Genomic DNA, 23,045 nt, shown 5'->3' with positions numbered 1-23,045 from the left:
AAAAGTTATGGAGAACATTGTATTGGGTTTTTTAACCTTAGATATAAATCACAACAATTTTATGAATTTTTAACTTCATAATTCCATGCAAATCTTCACGATTTTGACAGATTTCATTAACATTTGAACTTTAAATGCTTATAAACAACAACTGTGATGATTTTCTATTTTTTTTACTAAGATAAGTTTAACTTATAATTGACTTTGTATTATATTTTTAAAGATATTTTGGATAGCCAAATTTCTTTTATAGGTAATTCAAAAAAAAAAAAAAAAACGTAGGATCGAAAATTTCAATTGTGTCTATAAATAGCTTAAAAATAGTCAACATGTTTTGAAAATTTAATCGTAAATAAAAATGCTAATATTTGTTGAAAATTTCAAGTATTTAAATGATTCGTTTCTGCGTTACAGCAAAATAAAAAATCAATTTTGTTTAAAACTGATCATACATAAAAATTCCTGTTTTTTCATTACTTTTTAGGATTTTACTTTTGGCTTTCCTCTCCCAAAGTACCAACTAGATGAATTTTATTTTCCAAGTCAAAAATCGAAGCATTGTTTCTACTCCAAAACCTAGATGACAGGCAAGAAAAAAAAAAATACATACATACATACATCATTGTAAAATCAATACATTCATCACTTTATTCAGAATCTAAATTCACCCAATGAAAAATAATCTTACAGAATTATTTACAAAATTACGATACCTTTTATTCCAAACAATACTTACATAATATGTATAATTATAATAAATATCACTAACTACATTAGTATAACTAAAATTATTTTAAAACGGTAAAGCTATAATTAATTGATTAATTATACTTATACTAAAACAGGGTTTAGGGGATAGAGATGAACACATTAATACAATATCGTACATAACTCATTTGTTAATTTTCCTAGCCTAAAAAAGGTTAGTATATAGGGCATTGCGTTCTAATTTTATAACAAGGAATGTGACCAACTTCTTAACATTCGAAACTCCTATTAAATCATAGATTTCTCAAAATGTTTTCAGTTTACAGAACAAGGACCACCAACAATAGCAATAATTATTAAGTACCAGCAAATAAAAACATAAAAATATAATAGTTAATGATGAAGGTTAACAGATCATAACATTGAATACCTTAACAATAGTGCTAACCAACATTTACTATCTATGGAAAAAACAAATGTTTATATTAACATAGAACAGACCAACCTTATTAAAAATATAAAAATACAAATCCAATAATTTACAAAAACCACTTTTAAGAGATTCTAAGATACGACTGCCTACCATATCTGATCAATTTTATTCTAACACCTTAAAATTTTTAGAAATATATTATCTAATATAATATATAAATGTGTATAGCAATTAAGATTATATTAAAAGTACTAAAAAGCAAATAAATACTGTTTTTTTGTTTTTATTTTGTTTGATAAGGGTTCAGATATCTATAGCAGTATTTGAAATTAATAAATTAAAGGTTTTATAACAGATTTATGCTGATACATACACTAATTATATTAATCAGTACCAATATTGGGTTTTCTAATTTTAAATTCAATCCCTAAACCATTCTAGTTATATCAAGGTTTTATATTATCATAGTTATCAATTTATTGTATATTAAATAAAAATGTTATTATGTATAATAATACTACGAGTATAAGAACAGATGCTTGAATTATTGAACGACATATATGCTTATATAAAACGTTTTTGGGTATTCATTCATTGGAAGATAATCAAATATTGTGTCATAACTTTGTAATTTAATATTCAATTGACAAGAAACATACTACACATACCTATTGTATCGCTATTTTAACGTACTGTATTAACTACAATCATTCTGTATATTTTTGTAGGTGAATTGTATGGATATATAAAATGTACTTAAAATAATTGATATAAATAATACATAATTTTCATTGATATTTCATTTTTTTATAATTGATCAATACAGCTATAATATTTCAAAACTTTAAAATTAAATTAACTACATTAATATACATTCACGTGATCACATTTACAAATTATATTGAATCAATAATAATATGGTTCGTTAAAAATGTAACCAAATACATACCAGTCGACTAAATATTTGTTTAGTAAAACAATATTTGTAATCGTATGTGACCTTTAAATGTGTTATATAAACAAAATGTTTTAATAAAATAACAAAAACACGGATGTTCCACTTTTAACACTCAACTGGCATGGCAATTTTATCGAATTAACCAATACATAAGATAATTATTTTTTTTTTACATTTTTAAATTAAAAAAAAAAAAAAAAAATATGAAAGTTATTTATTTTAATATTGCTCAGTATATTATATTATATAAACAACTGCTGTTGATTGGAAATAATATTTGGTAAAGCAACGTACATTATGTGTGATGCGAAGACTTCATTATATTTTGTGTAATTTTTCAGCTGGTAAATAACAACTTCAGTGTCGAATATTTCTTTTGAACTTATTATTATATGGCTAAAAATTATAGATTACAAATACGTGTTTTACTAGGCAATTTTAAATGAGAATATTTTTATTAAAATGTGTACCATGCTCGGTTTGATATCACGGACGTCTAATAAGACGGAAACTCATGCATACAAATATAAATATATAATACAAATATGTCATCATGAAAATCTATAGACGTTTATATTAATATTTATTTGTAAATAAATTTGAATCATTACAATAATCACCACGTTTAGTAATAACTGTTATAATGGTAAATACTTAAAAGTTATAAATTGAGATGTATAAGACACAATTCATTTCAAAAAAATTTCGTAAATATTTTTTTATTTTTTATTGTCAAGAGTCCATTTCTATTATCGATTTGTAGTGACGAACCAAAATTTAATTTTTGTGCTCGAATAGGATTCAAATATATGTGAATAAATAATAAACAAACATAGTAGGTACTTACATAAATACGAGAAAAGTTCCCTTATCATCCTAACTGGAAAGTATTATATTTCATGTAGGTATTCTTTAATAAATCTTGTCAATATATTTCAACATTTCACCAAAATCACATTTTAACATTTAAAATTACAACAATATTTGGGTGATATTATCCTCTATTCATCCAATAATAATAACGTAGTAGTATAATAATATGCGCAGTTTTGATTGTAACTGAAAGGCACACTGACATTTCATAATTTAAAATACCTGAGAACTTGCGTCGTTGTATTGAAGAGTTTTAGAGTAGCACATTACTGGGTAAGCAATTATAATGCATATGTTAAATTTAAATTCAATCATGAATAATTTAATTGAAAAAAATGACACCATTCAAAGAAAACTTCTTAATTTAGTTTGATGTTTCGTAGATACCTTTAGTTATATTTAACTATTGAAAATAGTTTATAAATATCGAAACCTAGTTACTAAACGTAACATAAACTGCCATGTCATTTGTACTTATCTAATAAAAACCAAACATTTGAATTATATAACTTGTAACTTATTGATCAATATTGATGTAGGTAAAATAATAAATAAATGGATTAAAAAAATAATTGGGCAAAATATTATGTAATTATTATTTTTTTATTATTGATAATAAGGCGGCTTTAACAACAAGGTTATTAGCCTGCGGTGTGGTTTACATTATTATATACAATTATGTTATATGAATTTATTATTTTCTTTAAAAAGTTATACTTATTATTCATTATATTTATATAAATAGCGTTTATAAATTTCAATTATATATAAGATAATTTTTTTTAAATTATTACATTGGGAAAACTAATTAAATTAGGTATGCAATTTTGACAAACATGAACTTTAAACGCTTATAAAAATAATAAAACAACTTATGAGAGGAATCTGTATAACATTTCCAAACCTGAATTAAAAATTGTATCAAACATAGGCCAAAACTAAATCGAACAAAATTTAACAATTTGCCTATAATTAAAGATTAAATAATTAAGAATTTGTTAAATATAAAAATTAAAAATGTTTGTTAATTTTAGAAAATTTCAACTTCTTAATAGGTATTTAAAACAAAATATAACTAATTTTTAATTACTTAATTTCTGGAAAATATACTCATAAGGAGGAACATTGCATTTAATAGAGTGTTTTCTGATTCACAAAAAAAAAAAAAAACATTTTGCTTACTTAGTCAAAAATTGGTATCCTGATTTTATCGTTTATTTTTCAAAAGGCGTTCATGTGCTTGTAGCTTATAGAATTAAAAAATTGGTTGACCGATTTTGATGAAAGTGTTTCAATGATTTATTTTAGAATTTTCAATAAACTTTAGATAAGTTTTAATCTATTTTGTAAATAGAACAAGTGGTGTATACATCCCATTACAGGTGAATTACAAACACGTCTTCCATTATTTGTTTACTATAAACTCAACCAAACAGAAAATATATTGTATACATGTCCCGCCTTTAATTAGTGTTTGTAACTAATACCAATCATAGAAATCAATTATAGTCGTACTGAGTAGATGTAATTGAAAATAATAATTTATGTAAATTGATATTAAAGGATCATAGACTTCTGCGTATATTATAAGTGATGTTTAATATTCTTAATATGTGGAGAAAAAATTTAAAAATTAATTAAGTAAAAATCAACAATAGACAACTTAATTTAATTTATATACAATTATAATATTTTAATTATTATTTTAATAGGTAGTAATTTAATAATACATTTTTTTTAAATTTTTATAAAAAATATGCAATCTGTACCCTGACGCACAATAATAATATGGGTTAATTTACAATGACATGAATGAGTTGTTGGAAGAAGCCACCCAGTAGTGATACTCCTATTGACTTTTTACTTTTTTTTGATAATTATTTAACCACCATTTTTTGTGGTTTAGGAGATCTCCGCACCATTTTCTTTTTAGTCGTCGATAAGGATTACCAGGAATTTCATTTGATGCTAATTCACGAATTAATGGGTTTCTGTGTGTTATGAGACGATCATAAAAACGCTTATAGAAGTGTTTTGTTTCTTCTTGGACGGTTTTTAGACGGAGATTAGTGTAGGGGTGTGATTTGATATGTATGGGGGAGAGTTTGTAATTTTTCTTAGACTAATATTTTGAAACGTTTGGATTTTTAAGATTTTAGATTCTGGCATTGCCCAATAGTTGTATACCGTAGATCCATATAGGTTTGTGCAGGGATTTATACATTAGTAGCTTAATGTTTAAGTTTGTGTGTTTATTATTAATTAGAAGTGTTTTAAGCATGCGTAGCCGAGAATTCAGCTGCAACTATTTAGTTTTAATATTGTGTGCCTAAGGGAGACGGGAACGAGTGTTGGTCCGAGGTTAGGTTAACTGAACCGTAAGAGTTAAGGGATTTTTGATATCATAGAGAGTTACAGCCGAACATTTGGCTTGTTTGAGGGTGAAATTTGTATGAATTGATTTGGTTTGGTTGACTTTATACCGTTATTTTCTGTACCAATCCTCCACTTGAGAGAGATAATTTTGATGATAATTAGAAGCTAAAACAGGGTCTGCGCTATTTGATATTATTGATTTCTCGTCTGCGTAGCCCAGCACTAAGTTATTAGGCATATTAGGTTGGTCTGAGGTATAAATATTGAACATAACTGAAGAGAGAATTCCTCCTTGCAGAAATCCAGCTCTGATACCTGCTATACTAGAATATGCAGATCCGTGATGGATTTGAAAGTAATGGTCTTCAAGATAAGATTGAATGAGAATATAATATGTTGGGGGTATATAATCCATAAGTTTAAATAGCTGCCCTTCGTGCCATACTCTATCGAAAGCTTCCGAGATATCAAGGAATGCAAAGAACTTTATTTCAAACTAGTTGTCCAGTAATATATTATTTGTATTGATGAAGGGTATTGAGTTTGAGTAAAATTCTTTCTAAAACTTTGACAAAAAAGGGGAGAAAGCTAATTGGTCTGCTAATCGGACGATATAGAGTTGAGAAGTTTGTCTGGCTTTGAAATTAGTATAATTGTAGAAAACTTTCAAAAAAGTAGAACATAGGAGAGCCTCAGAATCGCGTTGAATATGTGGGTTAGTAGAATAATAGCACGTTTTGGTAAACATCTGGCCAATTCGGCTGTAATAAAATCAAAACCTGGAGATTTTTTAAGTTGGTATTTTTGAATCGTGAATTTGATGTAATTTGGTATGAAGTGTTTCTCTGGAAGGGTAAAGGGAGTGGTTAGTTGAAGAAAGTTTGGACAGTATTTACATTTTCAGGTACAATCTGAGTGGGGCTATAAGATTTCGTAGGGATGATTTTAAAATAATTCTGCTTTTTCAAGGTCAGATGAACCAAAACTAGCATCAGTTTTTCTTATTGGAGGGATCGTCGGATTGTGTTCAAATATTTGCTTGTTTGTTTTCCGAAGACTTCCGTCCTTTGACGATAGGTTGTATGGGTGATTCGTAATAGAAAGAGATTTGTTTTTTGCTAGGATTTTTTTTTTTGAGTGAGTTGCCAGAATGTTATATTTTTGTTTATGGAATGGAAGGTGGGTTCGTTGATAGAGGACTCTAGCTATCCGTTTTACAGTTATGAGCGGGAATTTGTTTTTGGAGAGAGTATTTGTATAAGTGACAGAGTTAAAGGACTTGGCCACGGATTGAATTAGATTTGTGAGACTATTTACAGCTAAATCAATACCGCCATTCACTTTTAATTTTACATTTAGTTTGATTCCTTGGTAAACTAGATCATGAAATTTAAAGCGATCAGTGAAGGTATTAAAAAGATTAGGTAGTATTTCATGAGTTGAAGGGTAAAGATTAGGTGTTAGGAGTGATCTGAATTTAGATCGAGAATATTATCAGTAGTGCAGTATAAACTAGTGAGAATTTTCGGGATAAAGATTTCAAGAATACCCGGGCTTTTTTAGGGGAGGAAGGGTAGTAGGTAGGACCTGGAGGAGCTAATATTTTGAAATTTATTGCAGTTACGAAACTATGAAGGACAATACCACGTAGGTCATTTACGCAGCAGCCCCAATGTTGATGTTTAGCGCTGTAGTCGCTACCGATTATAAAATTATTATTGATTGTTTTGAAATAATTCGTGAAATATTCACTATTGAGATTGTGTCTCGCGGGAGAATAAAAAGCTACAACCGTTATTGTAATATTGTTCAGATGAATTACTATGGCACAGGATTGAAAAAAATCCTGGAAAAATTTGTGGATGACTTGGAATGCTATTGTTGATTTTATAAAAATGGCTATAACACCATGAACAGTGTTGTGTGGATGATTTATTTGAAGTAGTTTATAACTTGGAATGTAAATATGTGAGTGTTGGGTAAAATGAGTTTCTGTTATGAGGGCAAAGTCGATTTTTTTATCATGTAAAACAGTTAGTAATTCATTAACGTGGTTTTTTAAGCCATTTGTATTGAACAATAATATTAGGAGGGATTTATTTGAAAAGGCATTAATAAGAGTTTTGAATTCTTCTAGGAAATTTGTAATTGTAATATTAATGTTAGGGACTGCTTCTGGTGATTGGCCTGCAATAGCCTAGGCGTAGGATGGTGAGACTTTTGGAGGAGTAACATTTGCTGAGTGGCTGGCTTGTACATTATGTGACTTATATCTAACATTATCTGATACGAAATCATTACTTGGAACAGGTTTCTTATGGCGTTGGAGTTCTTTTTTAACGCTGTATCCTCTGTTGTTGGCCGAATGGTCCCCAGAGCACAGCGTGCTTTGGCTGATGAATCACGTTATTTTGAACATTCTGAAGATGAATGAAAAGCACTGCAACGAACACAACGAACAGAATATCCAAAGTAGCTCTCGTGCGGCCATACTTCTGTCAGTTGAGACTCTGGCTTATTACTTTAGGTTTATATGGTTCTTCGTATGCAGTAAAGAGTAAAGTTTGAAAATATTGTTCAAATAGTGAGTTGGTTCAAGGTCAACGAAGAAAAGGGGTTGCGGGTATTTGCTGGTCTTATGTAGTGCGTTTGTGACTTTCCTTACATCGAAAAGACCAGTTCTAACTCGCTTTTTATAAAATCTTCGGATGTAGACAGGTGGAGATTTCGGATAATGGCACGCGTCAGTTTATCTTCTTTGAGTTGAAATTTGTGATATTGGGCTTTTTTGTCCTTTAAAAAATTATTAATAAAATTAAAAAAAAAAAAAACTTCTATTAAAATCTATTTTATATGATATGATGAATCTTAGTTAATTATTTACTACGACAACTAATTGGTGTGGCCCACTAAGATTCCAAAATGTGATTGCATCTATATAAATATACAAATTTTTTTTAAATAAAAAAATTATTTCTTTTTGTATAGTTTATTGATAGAAAAACACAATAATTTTCGGTATTATAAAATTGATTAATAAGTTATTAATAAAGTTATATAGGTATCAGCTAATTAAATATTCAATTTAATTTTTGAGTTGATATTAATATCTATAATCTATTTTTATTTTTTTTTTTTTCTATTGATCTTGAGCCCAGCAACAATGACCATTAGCATTGTATTGGTTAGGATTTTTACAATTTACACGGGTGGTGCAATTTATGTGTGGCAATGATTCTCCACTAAGAACTCGAGTGATAACATGTCTGAGAACTAGTGGCATCGTCACATGTTAGCACTCACAGCACATCGGTAACTGGGGGCCTATTCTCAAAGGTATCGAAACCGGCTTTCGATCAAAAATTGGTCGAAAAGAACTCTGGTTTCGATTGTAAAAAAAAACACTATTCTCAAACGGTTTTCGACTACAAATCCGATATTACTATTCGATAATTTTCTACGATAGTGAATTAGGTGACGAAAACGGTTTTCGACACAACGGTTTTCACGTCATCATTTAATATTAGTATATTTTAATTTAGTATACTATTTATATTTAATCTACCTCCACGAACTGTAAAGATATTCGTTAACTTTGTATTAATAATACCTGTAAACAAGATAATTTAAGCAATATGGCATTAATTGATGACGATTTTGAAGTATATAATATGCAGTTAAATGCAATGAATATAGAAATATTTAACGATATGAACTTCGAAAATGAAGGAAGGCGAGTTTTAATACAAGAAGATCCTTTCGTCGGTAATTATATACATCATTTTAATTATTAATCAAATAATATGATTCTTTACTTGCCGGTAAATATTCAATATTATAAAATCGCTTCATACATTTTGAAGTGTAATACCTACATATTATAAATTGATAAATGTATTTATTCATATATCAATATAATTGCTTTATAAAAATCAGCTATCATATAATAAACATATTTAAATTTTTAAGTACTCTCTGACCGACAATTCATTGGAACCTATCGATTAAGTAAAGTTCTAGTGCAAGAGTTAACCAATCTTCTGACTCCTTTTATGAAAAATCCGAATACAATTGCTGGACTAAGTATCGAAAGAAAGGTTAGCCATAGAAAATTATAATACACACAAAAATAAGATGTATTGTTCAGTGCTTAACATTTTTATTAATAGTCCTTGGTATATGATAAGAAATTTAAAATTAAAGACTAAAAAGCTTGAGTCAGTAAACTTATGGTATTATTAAATAATAAAAATCATTATACTTAGATTTTGCTACTGCCTACTGCACACTATTTTAAGCACTGTTATTTTTGATAGGTATATCATAGTATTTTCTGTTTTTATAGCAATACTATTATTACATTGTTAGATATTGACAGCACTAAGATTTTTTGCAAGCGGAAGCTACCAGCAAGATATTGGGGAACATAGAGGTGCTTCTGTGAGTCAAGCTTCTGTAAGTAGATGCATTACTGAAGTAGCTAATGCCTTGAATGTTCCAGAAATACTCAACAAATATATACATTTTCCAAGTTCTGTTAGTGAACTTAAAGAAGTTCGTTTAGGGTAATATATTTCACTAAAATCTCAACTGTGTAATATTTAACTGAAGTAGGTACATTTATTTTTTTTGCTAAGTTTCTATGAAAAATTTGGAATACCAGGAGTAATTGGTGTCATTGATGGAACTCATATTGCTATTGTACCGTCCAATTTAAATGATCCCGTTTATCCTGAACATGTATACGTTAATCGAAAAGGCTACCACAGCATTAATACACAACTGGTAATTTTAAATATATAATATTATACATTTTGAAATTTAATAAATACCCATTTCAATTTTATTCATACAAAATTAAAAAGAATAAATGAATATTTTTAATCTTATAAGTTTGAATAAATAATATTATATAGTATACAATTTATACTATGTTTAATAAGATTTGCGATTCAAACCTGAAAATCTTAAATGTATGTGCAAAATTTCCGGGAAGTACTCATGATAGCCATATTTGGCGTCTTAGTCCTGTGTTAGGATTGTTGAAACATTTGCATTCCATCGGACATACATCTTGTTTTTTATTGGGTACATTTAATTTAAATTATTGATTACATAAGTACTATAAATGTAATTATTAGTAATTGTTGATTTACTTTTTAAAATAGGGGACTCTGGATATGGTTTGAGACCGTGGCTATTGACACCGTTAAGTGAATATCTACCAAATAGCCCGGAAGCTAGATATAATACTTGGTTTTGTAGAACGAGATCAATTATAGAACGGTGTAATGGTGTTCTTAAAATGAGATTTAGGTATTACTCTATATTTACTCTAGAACTACCTGCCTACCTATAAACTTTTAATACATATTATATTTTTTTAGATGTTTACTTAAACATAGAGTACTCCACTACAAACCAGAAAAAGCTTCTAGTATAATTAATGCTTGCACTATATTACACAATATTTGCATAATCAACAATCTACCTCAAATCGATAATAATGATGAGTATTGTGAAAATGATTTAGGACTTTTAAATAATTATGCAGCTCCAAATGATCCAAATACAAATCATATTAATACAGAACTTATGGCAGGAAAACGTATGCAACAGCTAATGATAGATTCATATTTTTACATTTAGAGAATTATTCAATTACCAATTATCAATTACCTAATTGTTATTATAAAAATGAATAACTCAAACTTCAACAAAATATTATTTTTTATTGTATCACAAAATAAAAATAAAAATAAACATAAACATAAAAAATTAAATCTTTGTTCATTTATTTGTATCCTAAAAATATAATTGAGTATTAGGTAACTAATTTTTATAAAAGTTAGTAACAAATTACTTTTTTACTTTTACATTCAAACTAACATGGAATAATATTTTATAATATTTAACTGAAATACTAAAAATCAAGTAACATATTAATTATAAATAAGCAATAACCAGCTATATAAAATTTTAAAAACAAAACAAAAATAATACTTAGGTAGGTACAATTAATAATATGGCAAATAACATTTTTTTTTCAATATTAATCATTCTTTAAATTTACTATTAGCCTCCATTAAAGCAACTTTCTTTTCTTTTGCTATAACGATTCTTTCTAAGAGATTTAACTTTGCTGTATAATATGATTTAAGAATTCCATTTCTCTCTTCACTGGCATAATGCAATTGCATAGAAGCATCAGCAGATTTTTGAAATATATCAAGCTTACTATAAAGAAGTTGAATTGTGTACCAGTTAAATAATTAATTGTATGCAAAACTAACAACAAATTTAGAAATATTCGAGTCATTTAACATGGATATCAACAAAACAATTTTGTATGAAATAAATAAACTTTTCAAGGAAGTTTTCTTATAGATGGGGTATGCTTACCTTTTTTTAACAGATAATTTAACAGGTTCTTCAATAATTATTTTGTCTTGATTAATAAAATTGCTAGTGTTGTCAATAACAATATTTTTGGATCTAAATGTAAAGATTTAAAAAAATAAATATTGAACCTAAAAAAATTTTATAGATATTACATTTCTATGGGCTTAGATGCAAACGCATTTAATGATGGCTGTAAATTTTCCAGTATTTTAGATGATGATGACTCAATTGGTGATGGTAAATCATCAGTGAATAATTCTTCTCCATGTACATTATCATAAGCAGATTTTACTAATGGCCTATACAATATATATAATATATATATACCTTTTAGATCTTATGATTTTATAATTAATATTGTATTTGTAAACAAGAAGTCATTATGTATTGATGAGATATTATTTTTTCAATAAGAAAAATCTAATAACAATAATTTATCATTTTTAATTCTTACTGTAAAATACTGCTATTTTCAGAATCAACTAAAAATTCATAACCGTCAAAATTAACAGTCGGTTCAATTGTATGTGGTTGTCCAAAAATGGGTACTTCTCCTATTATTTCAGTAATCTTTTCCTCTATCGGTGCTAGTGTGTTTTCTTGCTCATAACTACCTCCACCAGTTTTAGAAATACTTTTTTTAAGTCCAACACTTTTAGTCTTGGCATTACATTTCATATCAGTCCAAGTCTAATGGATGTTAAAAAAAGTATTTAGTATTAGTAATTAGTATATCTAAAAATTTGTCACAATTGAAATGAAAGTTACTTTTCTCCATTTTTCTGGAGTTTTTATTGCACCTATCATTGAATTTAAATCTAACGTTATTTTTTGCCAAAGATGTTGGGCATTCTTGTGGGTGAAATTTGTGCTAAACTTCCCTTTTGTTAACTCTCGATGCATCTCCATAAAATCCACAAGACATTCCTTCTGCGCCAGAGTGACGGACTTGCCTTTAACTTTTTTCTCAGTACTCATAGTTATATTATGGTTATACTTAATATAATTGCAGTAGACAAATAAAAAACTAAATAGTAATAGTAAACACTAAGTAACTAGTAAGCACGTCACAGTGTCAAACAAATTTTAAATTTTAAATTAAATTTTTTATCAGCAATCAATTTGTGATAACAACTGAAAATTACATGGACAAAACAATGGTTTTATTCGATAATCGAAAAGTATATCGAATAAAATAATATTCGACATTCAATATTCGATAGTTGTTTCAGAATACGATTGATCGAATATAATGTGTCGAATAAATATTAATGATCGAATATTCACAATCGAACAGTTTTATTCGACCACTGCTTTCGATGCCTTTGAGAATAGGCCCCCTGAAGCCTAACATCACACTATATCGCTTCACAATGCTATATTTATTTAAATATAAGAGAATAATATTATATTTTTAATCGTTGTATTTATAATAAACTATGGTATTAATATTATAACAATGAATTTTTTTTAAATGTATGGTAAATCGAATCTGAAATGTTTCCTAAATTTTTCAGATAGTAATTGTTTTTCTATTATTGGAATTGGACTAGGACTCTTATTAATTATTTAATTTTTACTAAATCATAATTGGCGTCATTATAATTATTGATTTAATCGCATTATAAATGTTTTTTTTTTTTTATATAATTCATGTTTAATTATCAACAACTTTAGTTATTAGCTAATAGCTAATAGCTTGCATAGATAAAATAATTGTTTAATATAATTTATAAGATGTGTAATATAAGTTGTCTAGTATTTTCAGCATTTTAAATTATAGTTAGACTTAGAATGTTAGAATGTTTTAAAAATCACAAAATTTAAATATTTTAATGCTAAATAATTCACATCATGACTACCTATTTCATAAAAAAAAAAAAAATATATAATATAATATTTTGATTAAAGTCCAAATTATTTTACATTTTCTCTTTATTTGTCTTAAATTTCTGCATATTTTTTTGTTTTTACTTTCGATTTTTGTCTCAACAGTCAGTCACAATATAAAGAGTGAGTACAATCAAAAACTTCGTTTCTACTTTTATACAAATCAATCATATCTTAAATGTACATTCTATGGTAAGTTATACTTTTTAAAAGTAAAAAAATAAATAATGTTTCTTTAAATATAAAAGTTCTTAACTCATTTATTTTATAATAGTTAATGACTACACTATAAAACTATGAAAATTGATTTAATTTAATTTCAATAAAAGTGCCTTAATAATAATAAAATATCTAGTTATTAATTTATTTGTATAAACTAAAAATTAGATTTAATGGAAAAAATATGGATAGGTTGGTTATTTCTTTTTTGAAGTTACGTATCACTAAAACGATATAATATATTTTGATGGATGAACTCTTAAGTAAATTTGATTAAAATAAAATAAAATATAAACATTCTACTCAATTTTTTGATGAATGCATCATTTATTGAATCGTTAAAAAAATATATTACTAATTTATCATCTTACACTAAACTTAGTAATGAGTGAAGTCAAAATATAATATTGACCAATATTATGAATCAATCTGGTAGTAAAACCATAATTTCTTTCTAACAACAAAATTCAAAAGTTTTATTTTTTGAAATTCTGTCATTAACATTAATTTTATTTTATATATAATTTAACCTAATATTATCACTTTTAAATTTATTTATGATATACTTTGGTTACCGCTTATTGGAATCACAATTAATTATAAACCATTGGCCATTCAAAACAAAATCAGACCCGTTTTAATTAATGTATAACATTTAATGCTTTAAACATTCATATTTATTTAAGTATAAATTATTATTTGTCAGATTTATTTTAACTAAACCAAAATAGTTATAATACACAGAAATATTTTTTTACAGTTTACGAATAAACAATAATTATATAATTATCCTTAATACAAATAAACATAAAATTATAAAAACGTTTATTTCTATATACCTACGATTTTTTATTGCTTTATTTTTATGTACAATATACAATATTATAGAATAACAACAGAAGTAGATATAGTATTGTGTATAGGTACATTTAGTACATAAATAATGTACTAAATTGTATCATTCCAAATTTGATACACTTACATATATATATATATATATTTACTTGCGATAGATAATAAATATTTATCTAGTTGAATAAATTATTCATCAAAGTCGTAAACCATTCAAACATCTGATTGCTAAAAATTAAAGATTTCGTGAAATGCAATAGCTTAAATAACAGGGTTATGCGCAAGTTTTTGCGATATTATGTTTTTATAATGTTAGGTCATTCACGTTAGGTTTTTGCAAATTATGTCATTGAAGGCATAAAAAAATAATTTTGGCTATCAAAAGTAATAATTGATAATGGTTGTTCTCTTGCGTTTCTATTTATGTTTATAGTATACATTTATATATTTTATTAACTTACGTCAGTTCATGCCTCCATATTATCTCGTATAATTAATTATTTACCTCGACGGAATTATATCTTGTAAACTAAAGGTAATCACCTCTAAAGGAACATCAATAGTTATTAAACATTATTATGAAGTACTCAATAAATAATACAATTTTTAATCCCTGGTTAAATTTATACAATAACTTATAGTTTATATAGGTACATTAACAATACCTGTTTTATAAAATAATGTATCATTGTGAAATATAATAGATACTTAAATATATTTTTAATAGTTTTAAAATTAATTAGTTCAAAAAATATGTCATAGATATAAATTTAACAATATATCAAATTAAAAAAAAAATAAGAAAATAAGAAAATAAAATTGGGTAGGTAATTAGTTGTGTGCATAACTTTACTATACAAAACAATCATATGTCTTAAACATGAGTACCCAACATTAAAATATTGATGTTTGTTTTTTCAAAATTAAAATATCTGTTGATATCAAAATAGTTTATATAGGACTAGCTGAACCCGTACACTTCGTAGCCCGTTAAAAAATCCTACCCCTTGAATGTCTCAAACTGTTAATTAATTTCGTTGCTTGTGATCATGCTTGCAGTATTTTTTTATACATATAGATAGATAATGGTTAAAATATACTAAATAATAAACTTACACTGATAATCAATTTAGTTTATCATCATGTAAATTTATTCGTTTTATCGAGAAAAGTCTGACAATTCAAATATTCAATAGAATGATATTTAAGTCTGTCACTTTTTAACTTAGCCTTTCTTATGCCTATAGGTCTAATATATCTCTGTACCAAATTTCGTCGCAATTGGTTCATCCGTTTAGGAATGCATAAAGGGCAAACAGACAGAAATCCATTTTGATATATATAGATGATACTAATAAGTACGTAATTATAGTTTATAATCATTGCATTTTTTTTTTTTTTTATAAACTATTTTAAATATTGTTATGTATATAATATACTCTGGACCTTTTTAATTTGGACTTTTTCACCCCGACTCATATTATCACGATTCGATTATGTTACATGGCGATCTAATATTTAACTCGCCGCATGGGCCATTAATCATATTCTTGCATACTATTTCATAAAGTATAAGATCTCTTTCTTTGTTCGGTATCTTGGCAGAAATAATTTTATCAATTTAATCTGGCTGAATTTTCGTTTGTAACCACAAAAGAATGTGGCAGTGTGGAAAACCTCGTTTTTGCCATTCAACACTGTAAACATAACAATTTACATCTCCGAAAATACATTTATTTTTTAAAATACTTGCATACAATTTTTTAGTTTGAGATGAAAAACTCTAGAGATTTTATCGTGTCTATCAAACGACTTTTGGTCTTGAAATAATTCGTTTTGTATTTCAGGCCATTCCGGGTTGCATGTGAAAGTAATAGATAAATCTGGACGGCCAAATTTACGAACATAAGTCATGGCATCCTGCTTTTTTCATGCATGTAACGGGGACCAGTAAAAGAGGAGGGAAGAATTACTTGTTGCTCTACGTTATTAGCATTAATATTTGCATCATTGTTGACATCATCTCGGAGGTGAACATAATCTTCCGCACGTAGTTGTTTTTGATGGTTGCGAATAAAGTGTAGTCTTTCAGAAATCATTTTTCAAACATATCTACGGCGAATTGGCTGAATAATGTTTTGTAATAATGTTCGAATATATATATTTGATCCGACTCTGACATAAAATATATTTGTAAAAATTTAGCATTATTTCCAATTTCAGGTAATAAACTACCTATTAAATGATGCACTTGACCCTGAATTTTAAAAGTGGGCATGAAGTTCTCTTCAGCTATTTCGTTTGCTCCAAACGATGCCATTTGAAACAGAGTATTATACCGTCTAGAATTATCAAGGAAATGTTTTGATAGAGGGTGAAAATTATCAATTAAACTTTTAATTAAGTCTGGAAGATCCTCAAATTGGTGTAAAACAATTTTACCGTCAGCGCAGCAAAGTCCATGGGTTTCATCGTTCCTTTTTTTACATGGCACTTAGGACATAATATAGTCATTGGTCCTATTTGAAGTTCTTTAATATTTAAATAATCAATCTCGGATTGATAATTAAACGCTGATTTCATACTCAAAGCGTTACGTTGCTCCTGTGAAAGTGTTTGAGAACGTACTGGTGTGATATCTTGTTGACTTCTGTTATACATTCGAGTTGCATTGGCAGTTCTTCTTCCAATGCGTGCTCTTAACGCTCTCGGCATGATAAGTAAAAAAAAATAAATAAAAAAAAATAAATTTTTTTTAAAACACACTTTCCAATAAAAACATATTTAAAAAAATATAAATATATATATTAAATTGTACTTAAAAATAATGAAAAATTTAAAAGTGTGTGGTGCTCGTCCACTTGAAATATACTCCCAGTCACTATCTTATAAACAGGTTTGAACAAAGAAGTGTATGTGAGACTTAACTCGGCTTTAAATATTTTATATGATGCACCACACACTTTTAAATTTTTCATTATTTTTAAGTACAATTTAATATATATATTTATATTTTTTTGAATATGTTTTTATAGGAAAGTGTGTTTTAAAAAAAATTTATTTTTTATTTTTTATTTTCTACTTTTTAGTTGAAAGTAAATTTGTTTATTAAACGTTTATCATACATAATTATATCATATATTATCATGCAACACTGATTTTTTTTTTCGGCGAGTAATGGTTAGGTTAAATGGCAGCGAACTCGACAAACAGCGGCGGTGATACGAGCGCGCGTGATGAAAAATTTAAAAGTAAAGTTAAAAAATTTAAACATAATGTTGATGATATATATTTATATTTTTAGTAGATGGTAGTTTTTATGGTTATATTATTATATTATTATACCTTTACTTCCTCGAGTCGATGACTTTGCACACCCGTCATCGCCTACCTGGAGGTCCGTGTCCCAAAATGACAACGGATTATTGTATTGTCATCCAAGACCAAGGTCTATACCAATTTTCAGCATTTTTCATCGTCAAAAAGTGCCTCAAATCGAGCGCGCAAGATTTGATTACAGACAAACAGACGTGAAAGCAACCGCACAAACTATTTAACAAAAAGATTTATGGCACATTTATAATAATAATAATAATATGAAAAAAAAACAAACATAGTATTCGGTTTCTATGAATCAGTAACCAATAGTAACTATATGCCATACAATAAGTTTACCATAATATGTTTCCATTTTATATAAGAACAACTCATCCTCTTCGGATCTGCAACCTATAGAACCATAACAACTAAAAATATTTAGTATATTTTTTGGCCGAAAAAGGGCGCCACTACTGTGATTCTGTTTTTAATTTTTTTATGAACTTTATACTTTTTTTTACTGACAAAAGTGGTACTAAAACCTTCAGCGGAGTGTCAAGTTTCAGCCAAAAAAAATTTCAGCCAAATCGGTTCAGTAGTTTTCTCGGTTAGTGCGGTCTAAGAAAAACCCTTACAATTTTATATAATAGTATAGATAGATAGATAGAAACTACTCTTAATTTAATACTTAAAGTAAAAAATAATTAATTCTTTATAAATATTTTAATATCCATGGAATACAATAAGATTAAAATTATTAATATGATGATTATTAAGTATGTCAGATAAATGGACTGAGATATCTTATTATGAATCATGCAACAACAATTTGATGTATTACATAGTGGTATATTAATATTATGGTGTACCACTACTCATTGGTCCCAGGTGTAAAACATTCTCACGACTAAATACAATTACGCCTGTTTGAGCAGCCACATCACTGATCAAGTATACCTTGAACTAAAACATACAATAACAACTGTCATTAGTTTTATCATTACACGGACATTTCTAAAATAGGGATAAATAATATAAGTTCTAATAATATTTTGTTCATAATAATGTTATAACCTAGTGATAATACTTTGGTTTCAGATCATTAGTAAGTAAACACACAAAATATAAACTCAGTCGAAAATGATAAAAATTGTATTTTACATTTTTTATACTGATATGCTTAAATAAGAGTATATAATATATAGATATTTATAGTTTATGGTCTTGTCTAATTGGTGCATAGTTTTAGGTGAAATTTAAAATTTAAATTCTATACATTAAAAATATATATTTCTTACGATAAACATAAGCTTAAAATCACTATATAGTTACCTATTAAAAGTTATACGTTGTAAAATGAACACAGAAAGTGTATAAATGGACATAATATGAATTTAATGAATACATGTGTTATGTTTACTGTCTATATTCAAATAAATTTTAAAACATCTTATGGGTAATGGAAACGTTCTAAAAATGTGTTTAACATTATTTAATTTCATAATAATATGACTTTCAATATTACACAGTTTGTAAGAATGTATTATATTTTTATTTATATTTTATTAAAATTAAGGCTTCAAATACTAAGATTATTAGCCTGGTTCTATATAGGGGGGGGGGCAGTTAGTTGGAACACGTTTGTTATGTGTGGCAACTGGCAAGTATTTGTTGCTAAAAAATCGGGTGGTCACCCATCTGGGAGTTAGCAACACTGGTTGGTACGTATACTTAGAGCATTTACGCAGTTAGTACGACTTTTCCACAGTACAACCGTATTACAAAAATCTGCGTAGCATATTTTATAACATGTTAATGATTAAAATAAAAGATTTAATGTGGATACAAACACACTTCATTACTTCATTAATATATAAAACAATTGTAATAAAGTATCCCGTAGTGCACAATATCTGGTAGGTATCAAATAAAAAAAATGCATATGGATATAAAATAAGAATTTTAAAATCAACCTCTAATATATTACGTATCATATTTAATTGTAACAAAACCTCATTTATTTACACAGATGTATAAATAACATATAATGTGACTATTTAATAATTCACCAAAAAAGAAACTTTTTGGGACCAAAAGTCATGTGGTCATCTGTAGCTTTAGACGAGATCGTCAACCACAAATCGAGCACTGAAAGACTGAAGCACCATAGATTTTAGAATTATTTAAGAAAATACTATGAAAATTAATTTCAATATAAATCAAATAAGACTCACATGAAATTGGGTATAGAAAAAATTACGTGTATTAAAATAACATTGAATTTGTGACCAGAATGCCAATTTATGTAAAACATGAATGTATACTGAAGACGATATAGTATAAAGGATCAAGTATTATGTATTATTTTTTCTCCTCAACTGAAAAATAATATAGGTGTAGGTATGAATTATATATCAATAAACGATAACAGTTATATAAAGAGTTACTATTTTGAATGTATTGGATAAATAAAACTTATTTAATAGACATTTTACAATTTTTGATTATAATTTTTTCTGTCTGAAACCTGCAACCACATCTGTATAATGTTTTCTATGACCTCATTATTGTATTATTTTTTCTTCTTACAGGTCTCCCTTCTAGAGATTTAATACCATCGAGTACACCAACAGACGAAGTTGATAGACAACATGGTGTTCTTCGAGGATCATCATTGCCGTACGATAACAGCGAAACAGAAAATTCATCAACACCTACCAAACGTCATGATGAAAATGTAGCTGTAATAGTACCGATCACACTCGAACGTGCCACAGTAGTACCAGATGCATTAGACAAACCTGATTCGCCCAAAAAATCAGTTATGAACGACGAACCAGACGATAATCATAAGACGGACGCAACAGTTTTATCAGATAGAATTGATGAATCGAACGTGAGTGATGATCAACCAAAAGATCCAACTAACATACCAGATAAGAACAAAGAACCTGGTGATTACGTTCAATCAGACCTCGATGCAAAAAAAGATCTAAATAATACATCAGCAGTTGATAAAAAAAGTGAAACTGACGTTGAAAAGAATTCAGTGAACCAGGAATATGAAGTTGCTGATACAAATAATTCCAAAGATTTAAAAGGTCAGGAACCAGAATTGGATTCTGAGTATCGTTTGACTATGATACACAGCGTGCGGGAGGCTGTGAATCGAATTTGTGAACAAGCCGTGGAGAAGACTGCAGCTATAGTCAGGAACAGAGCCACAAACAAGCGCAATAGCAGATCCACCTTGAATAGCTCACTCAACGATCGAGATGAATCTGAAGCAGCCGATAACGCAAGCAGTGAATTCTCATTGCCACCGCCACCGCAACAAAATCCATTGGACTCGGTGAGTCGTAAGAATATTTAATATAATATGTCGAAATCGTTAAATAATTTTTTTTAACAAAACTAGAAATAACAACAATATCCATTGGTAAAAATGCTTTTTACGATATTCAAATTTACTGTTTGATTTGATTACATTTTAAATTATAAGCATTACAGTTAAAAAAATAAATATATAAATATATTATTACTTATTACTAATAAGTTATTAGTCACTAAAATGTATAAACCTACTGTTTAAAAATGTTAGTTATAAATATATCAAAATAAAATGCAATGAACAACACCACCTAACACAAAAAGTAATGAGCGAAAAAAATAAAGTGAATTTGGTTTGACTTTTGAGTTTAATTTATCTTAAATTTATTTTCTTGTAAATGTTTATGAAATCGATAAACTTAATTGACTTATTTAAATTTAAATTAGGCTTAAAATATTTTCAATGAGTAAAATGCATTCCTTTGAATGTTCAGTAGGTATATATAAATTAAAATGTACTATTTCAATAACATAAGATCTGTGCTTTAAATATTTAGTTAATGTAGTGACTGATACTTATATACTTATATTGCATATACTTAGGAGTTTTAATTGTTGACTTTAAAATAAATAATTAATATAATTTTTTTACAACAAAAAATTCTCCTTTCTTAGATTCTCTCAATATATTTTTACTTAAATAAATTAGAATACTGTGGATTTTATTTATTTTCTTAAACACAATACAATGTTAATTACTTAATGAACATGCAAATTATGCAACATTTATGAAACAACCTTTGTTTGTCATGATTCATGACGTTAATATGTATTTACTATGTAACGCTACAGCAGAAATAAATACAATAAAATTACTAAAAGATATATTAGACTTAACTAATAAATAAACATTTTAAAGTCAATAATTTTCCAATAAGGGTACATAAATTCTATGTATTCATAAAAAGTATTATTTTGAAACCTAGACCATAATATTATTGAAAAACCAAAATAGTGTCAGGAGAAATGTCCATTCTTGTTTTCTTTTATTACCGTAGGTTTATAGTAATATTCCTGTAAAAGTGTAAATCGTCTCTTATGTAGCAATATTACGTTCTGTAAGCCAGTAATGACTTTTAAAATAACATAACTTTTGAATAACACATTTGATATTAATTTCCTATGCCTTCAAATATAATATCAATTCAATAATTATATGTTCTATTAAATCTGTTTAGAATAATCTACATGAAACAGATTTAGTATGAATTAATTTTTATCCTTAGTTATTTTTGTATTTTAGGTTGGTTTACGTATGAAATGAGTTGTAAACTGGAGTGAGATACTGACCAATCATTAAGATTAATTAAAATGAAAAATTATTAATTTATAAAAGCAAATTATTTCAAATATAATTTATGAAATATTGGAATATTTCATATTATTATAAGGATAATATACTTCTTTTTTAATTTAGTCAAAACTGGGATTTTAAATGTACATACATATTATGTGTAGCTATATATTGCAATTTTGATAATTTTTGATTTCTGAATGCAAAACCTATGAGAAATTGTCTATAAACTGTTCAAGTTGTATCACTTATAAAAATATTTTAACAATATAAATTGAAAAAAAAAATAAGATCATAAGAAAATGTAAAATGTCAACAAAAATTTTAAAAAG

General features: G+C 27.0%; 2 protein-coding genes across 4 annotated transcripts in view; one reads left to right on the top strand and one right to left on the bottom strand.

The window, feature by feature from the left end:
* The window catches only part of LOC107162271 (uncharacterized), a 194,081-nt gene that overhangs the window by 145,594 nt on the left and 25,442 nt on the right, over positions 1-23,045 (top strand). For all 3 annotated transcript variants that reach the window (XM_089215586.1, XM_089215591.1, XM_089215595.1), the window contains exon 3: positions 20,621-21,381. In XM_089215586.1, coding sequence (XP_089071712.1) covers positions 20,621-21,381 — 761 coding nt within the window. The remainder of the gene's footprint in view (positions 1-20,620; positions 21,382-23,045) is intronic.
* Positions 11,127-12,749, bottom strand: LOC149061012 (uncharacterized). Its single transcript, XM_089215612.1, has 5 exons — positions 12,519-12,749; positions 12,205-12,440; positions 11,903-12,049; positions 11,751-11,843; positions 11,127-11,585 (listed from the first exon to the last, which is right to left on the bottom strand). Exons 1-5 carry the CDS (start codon positions 12,726-12,728, stop codon positions 11,405-11,407), a joined length of 867 nt encoding a protein of 288 aa, XP_089071738.1. The 5' UTR covers positions 12,729-12,749; the 3' UTR covers positions 11,127-11,404.

The sequence above is a fragment of the Diuraphis noxia genome, unplaced genomic scaffold (genome assembly GCF_037042655.1).
Source record: "Diuraphis noxia isolate RWA-SAM2 unplaced genomic scaffold, SU_Dnox_SAM2 contig0001, whole genome shotgun sequence".
NCBI lineage: Eukaryota > Metazoa > Arthropoda > Insecta > Hemiptera > Aphididae > Diuraphis > Diuraphis noxia.
Note: the sequence above shows the minus strand (reverse complement) of the source record. Positions and strands in the feature narration are given on the sequence as shown.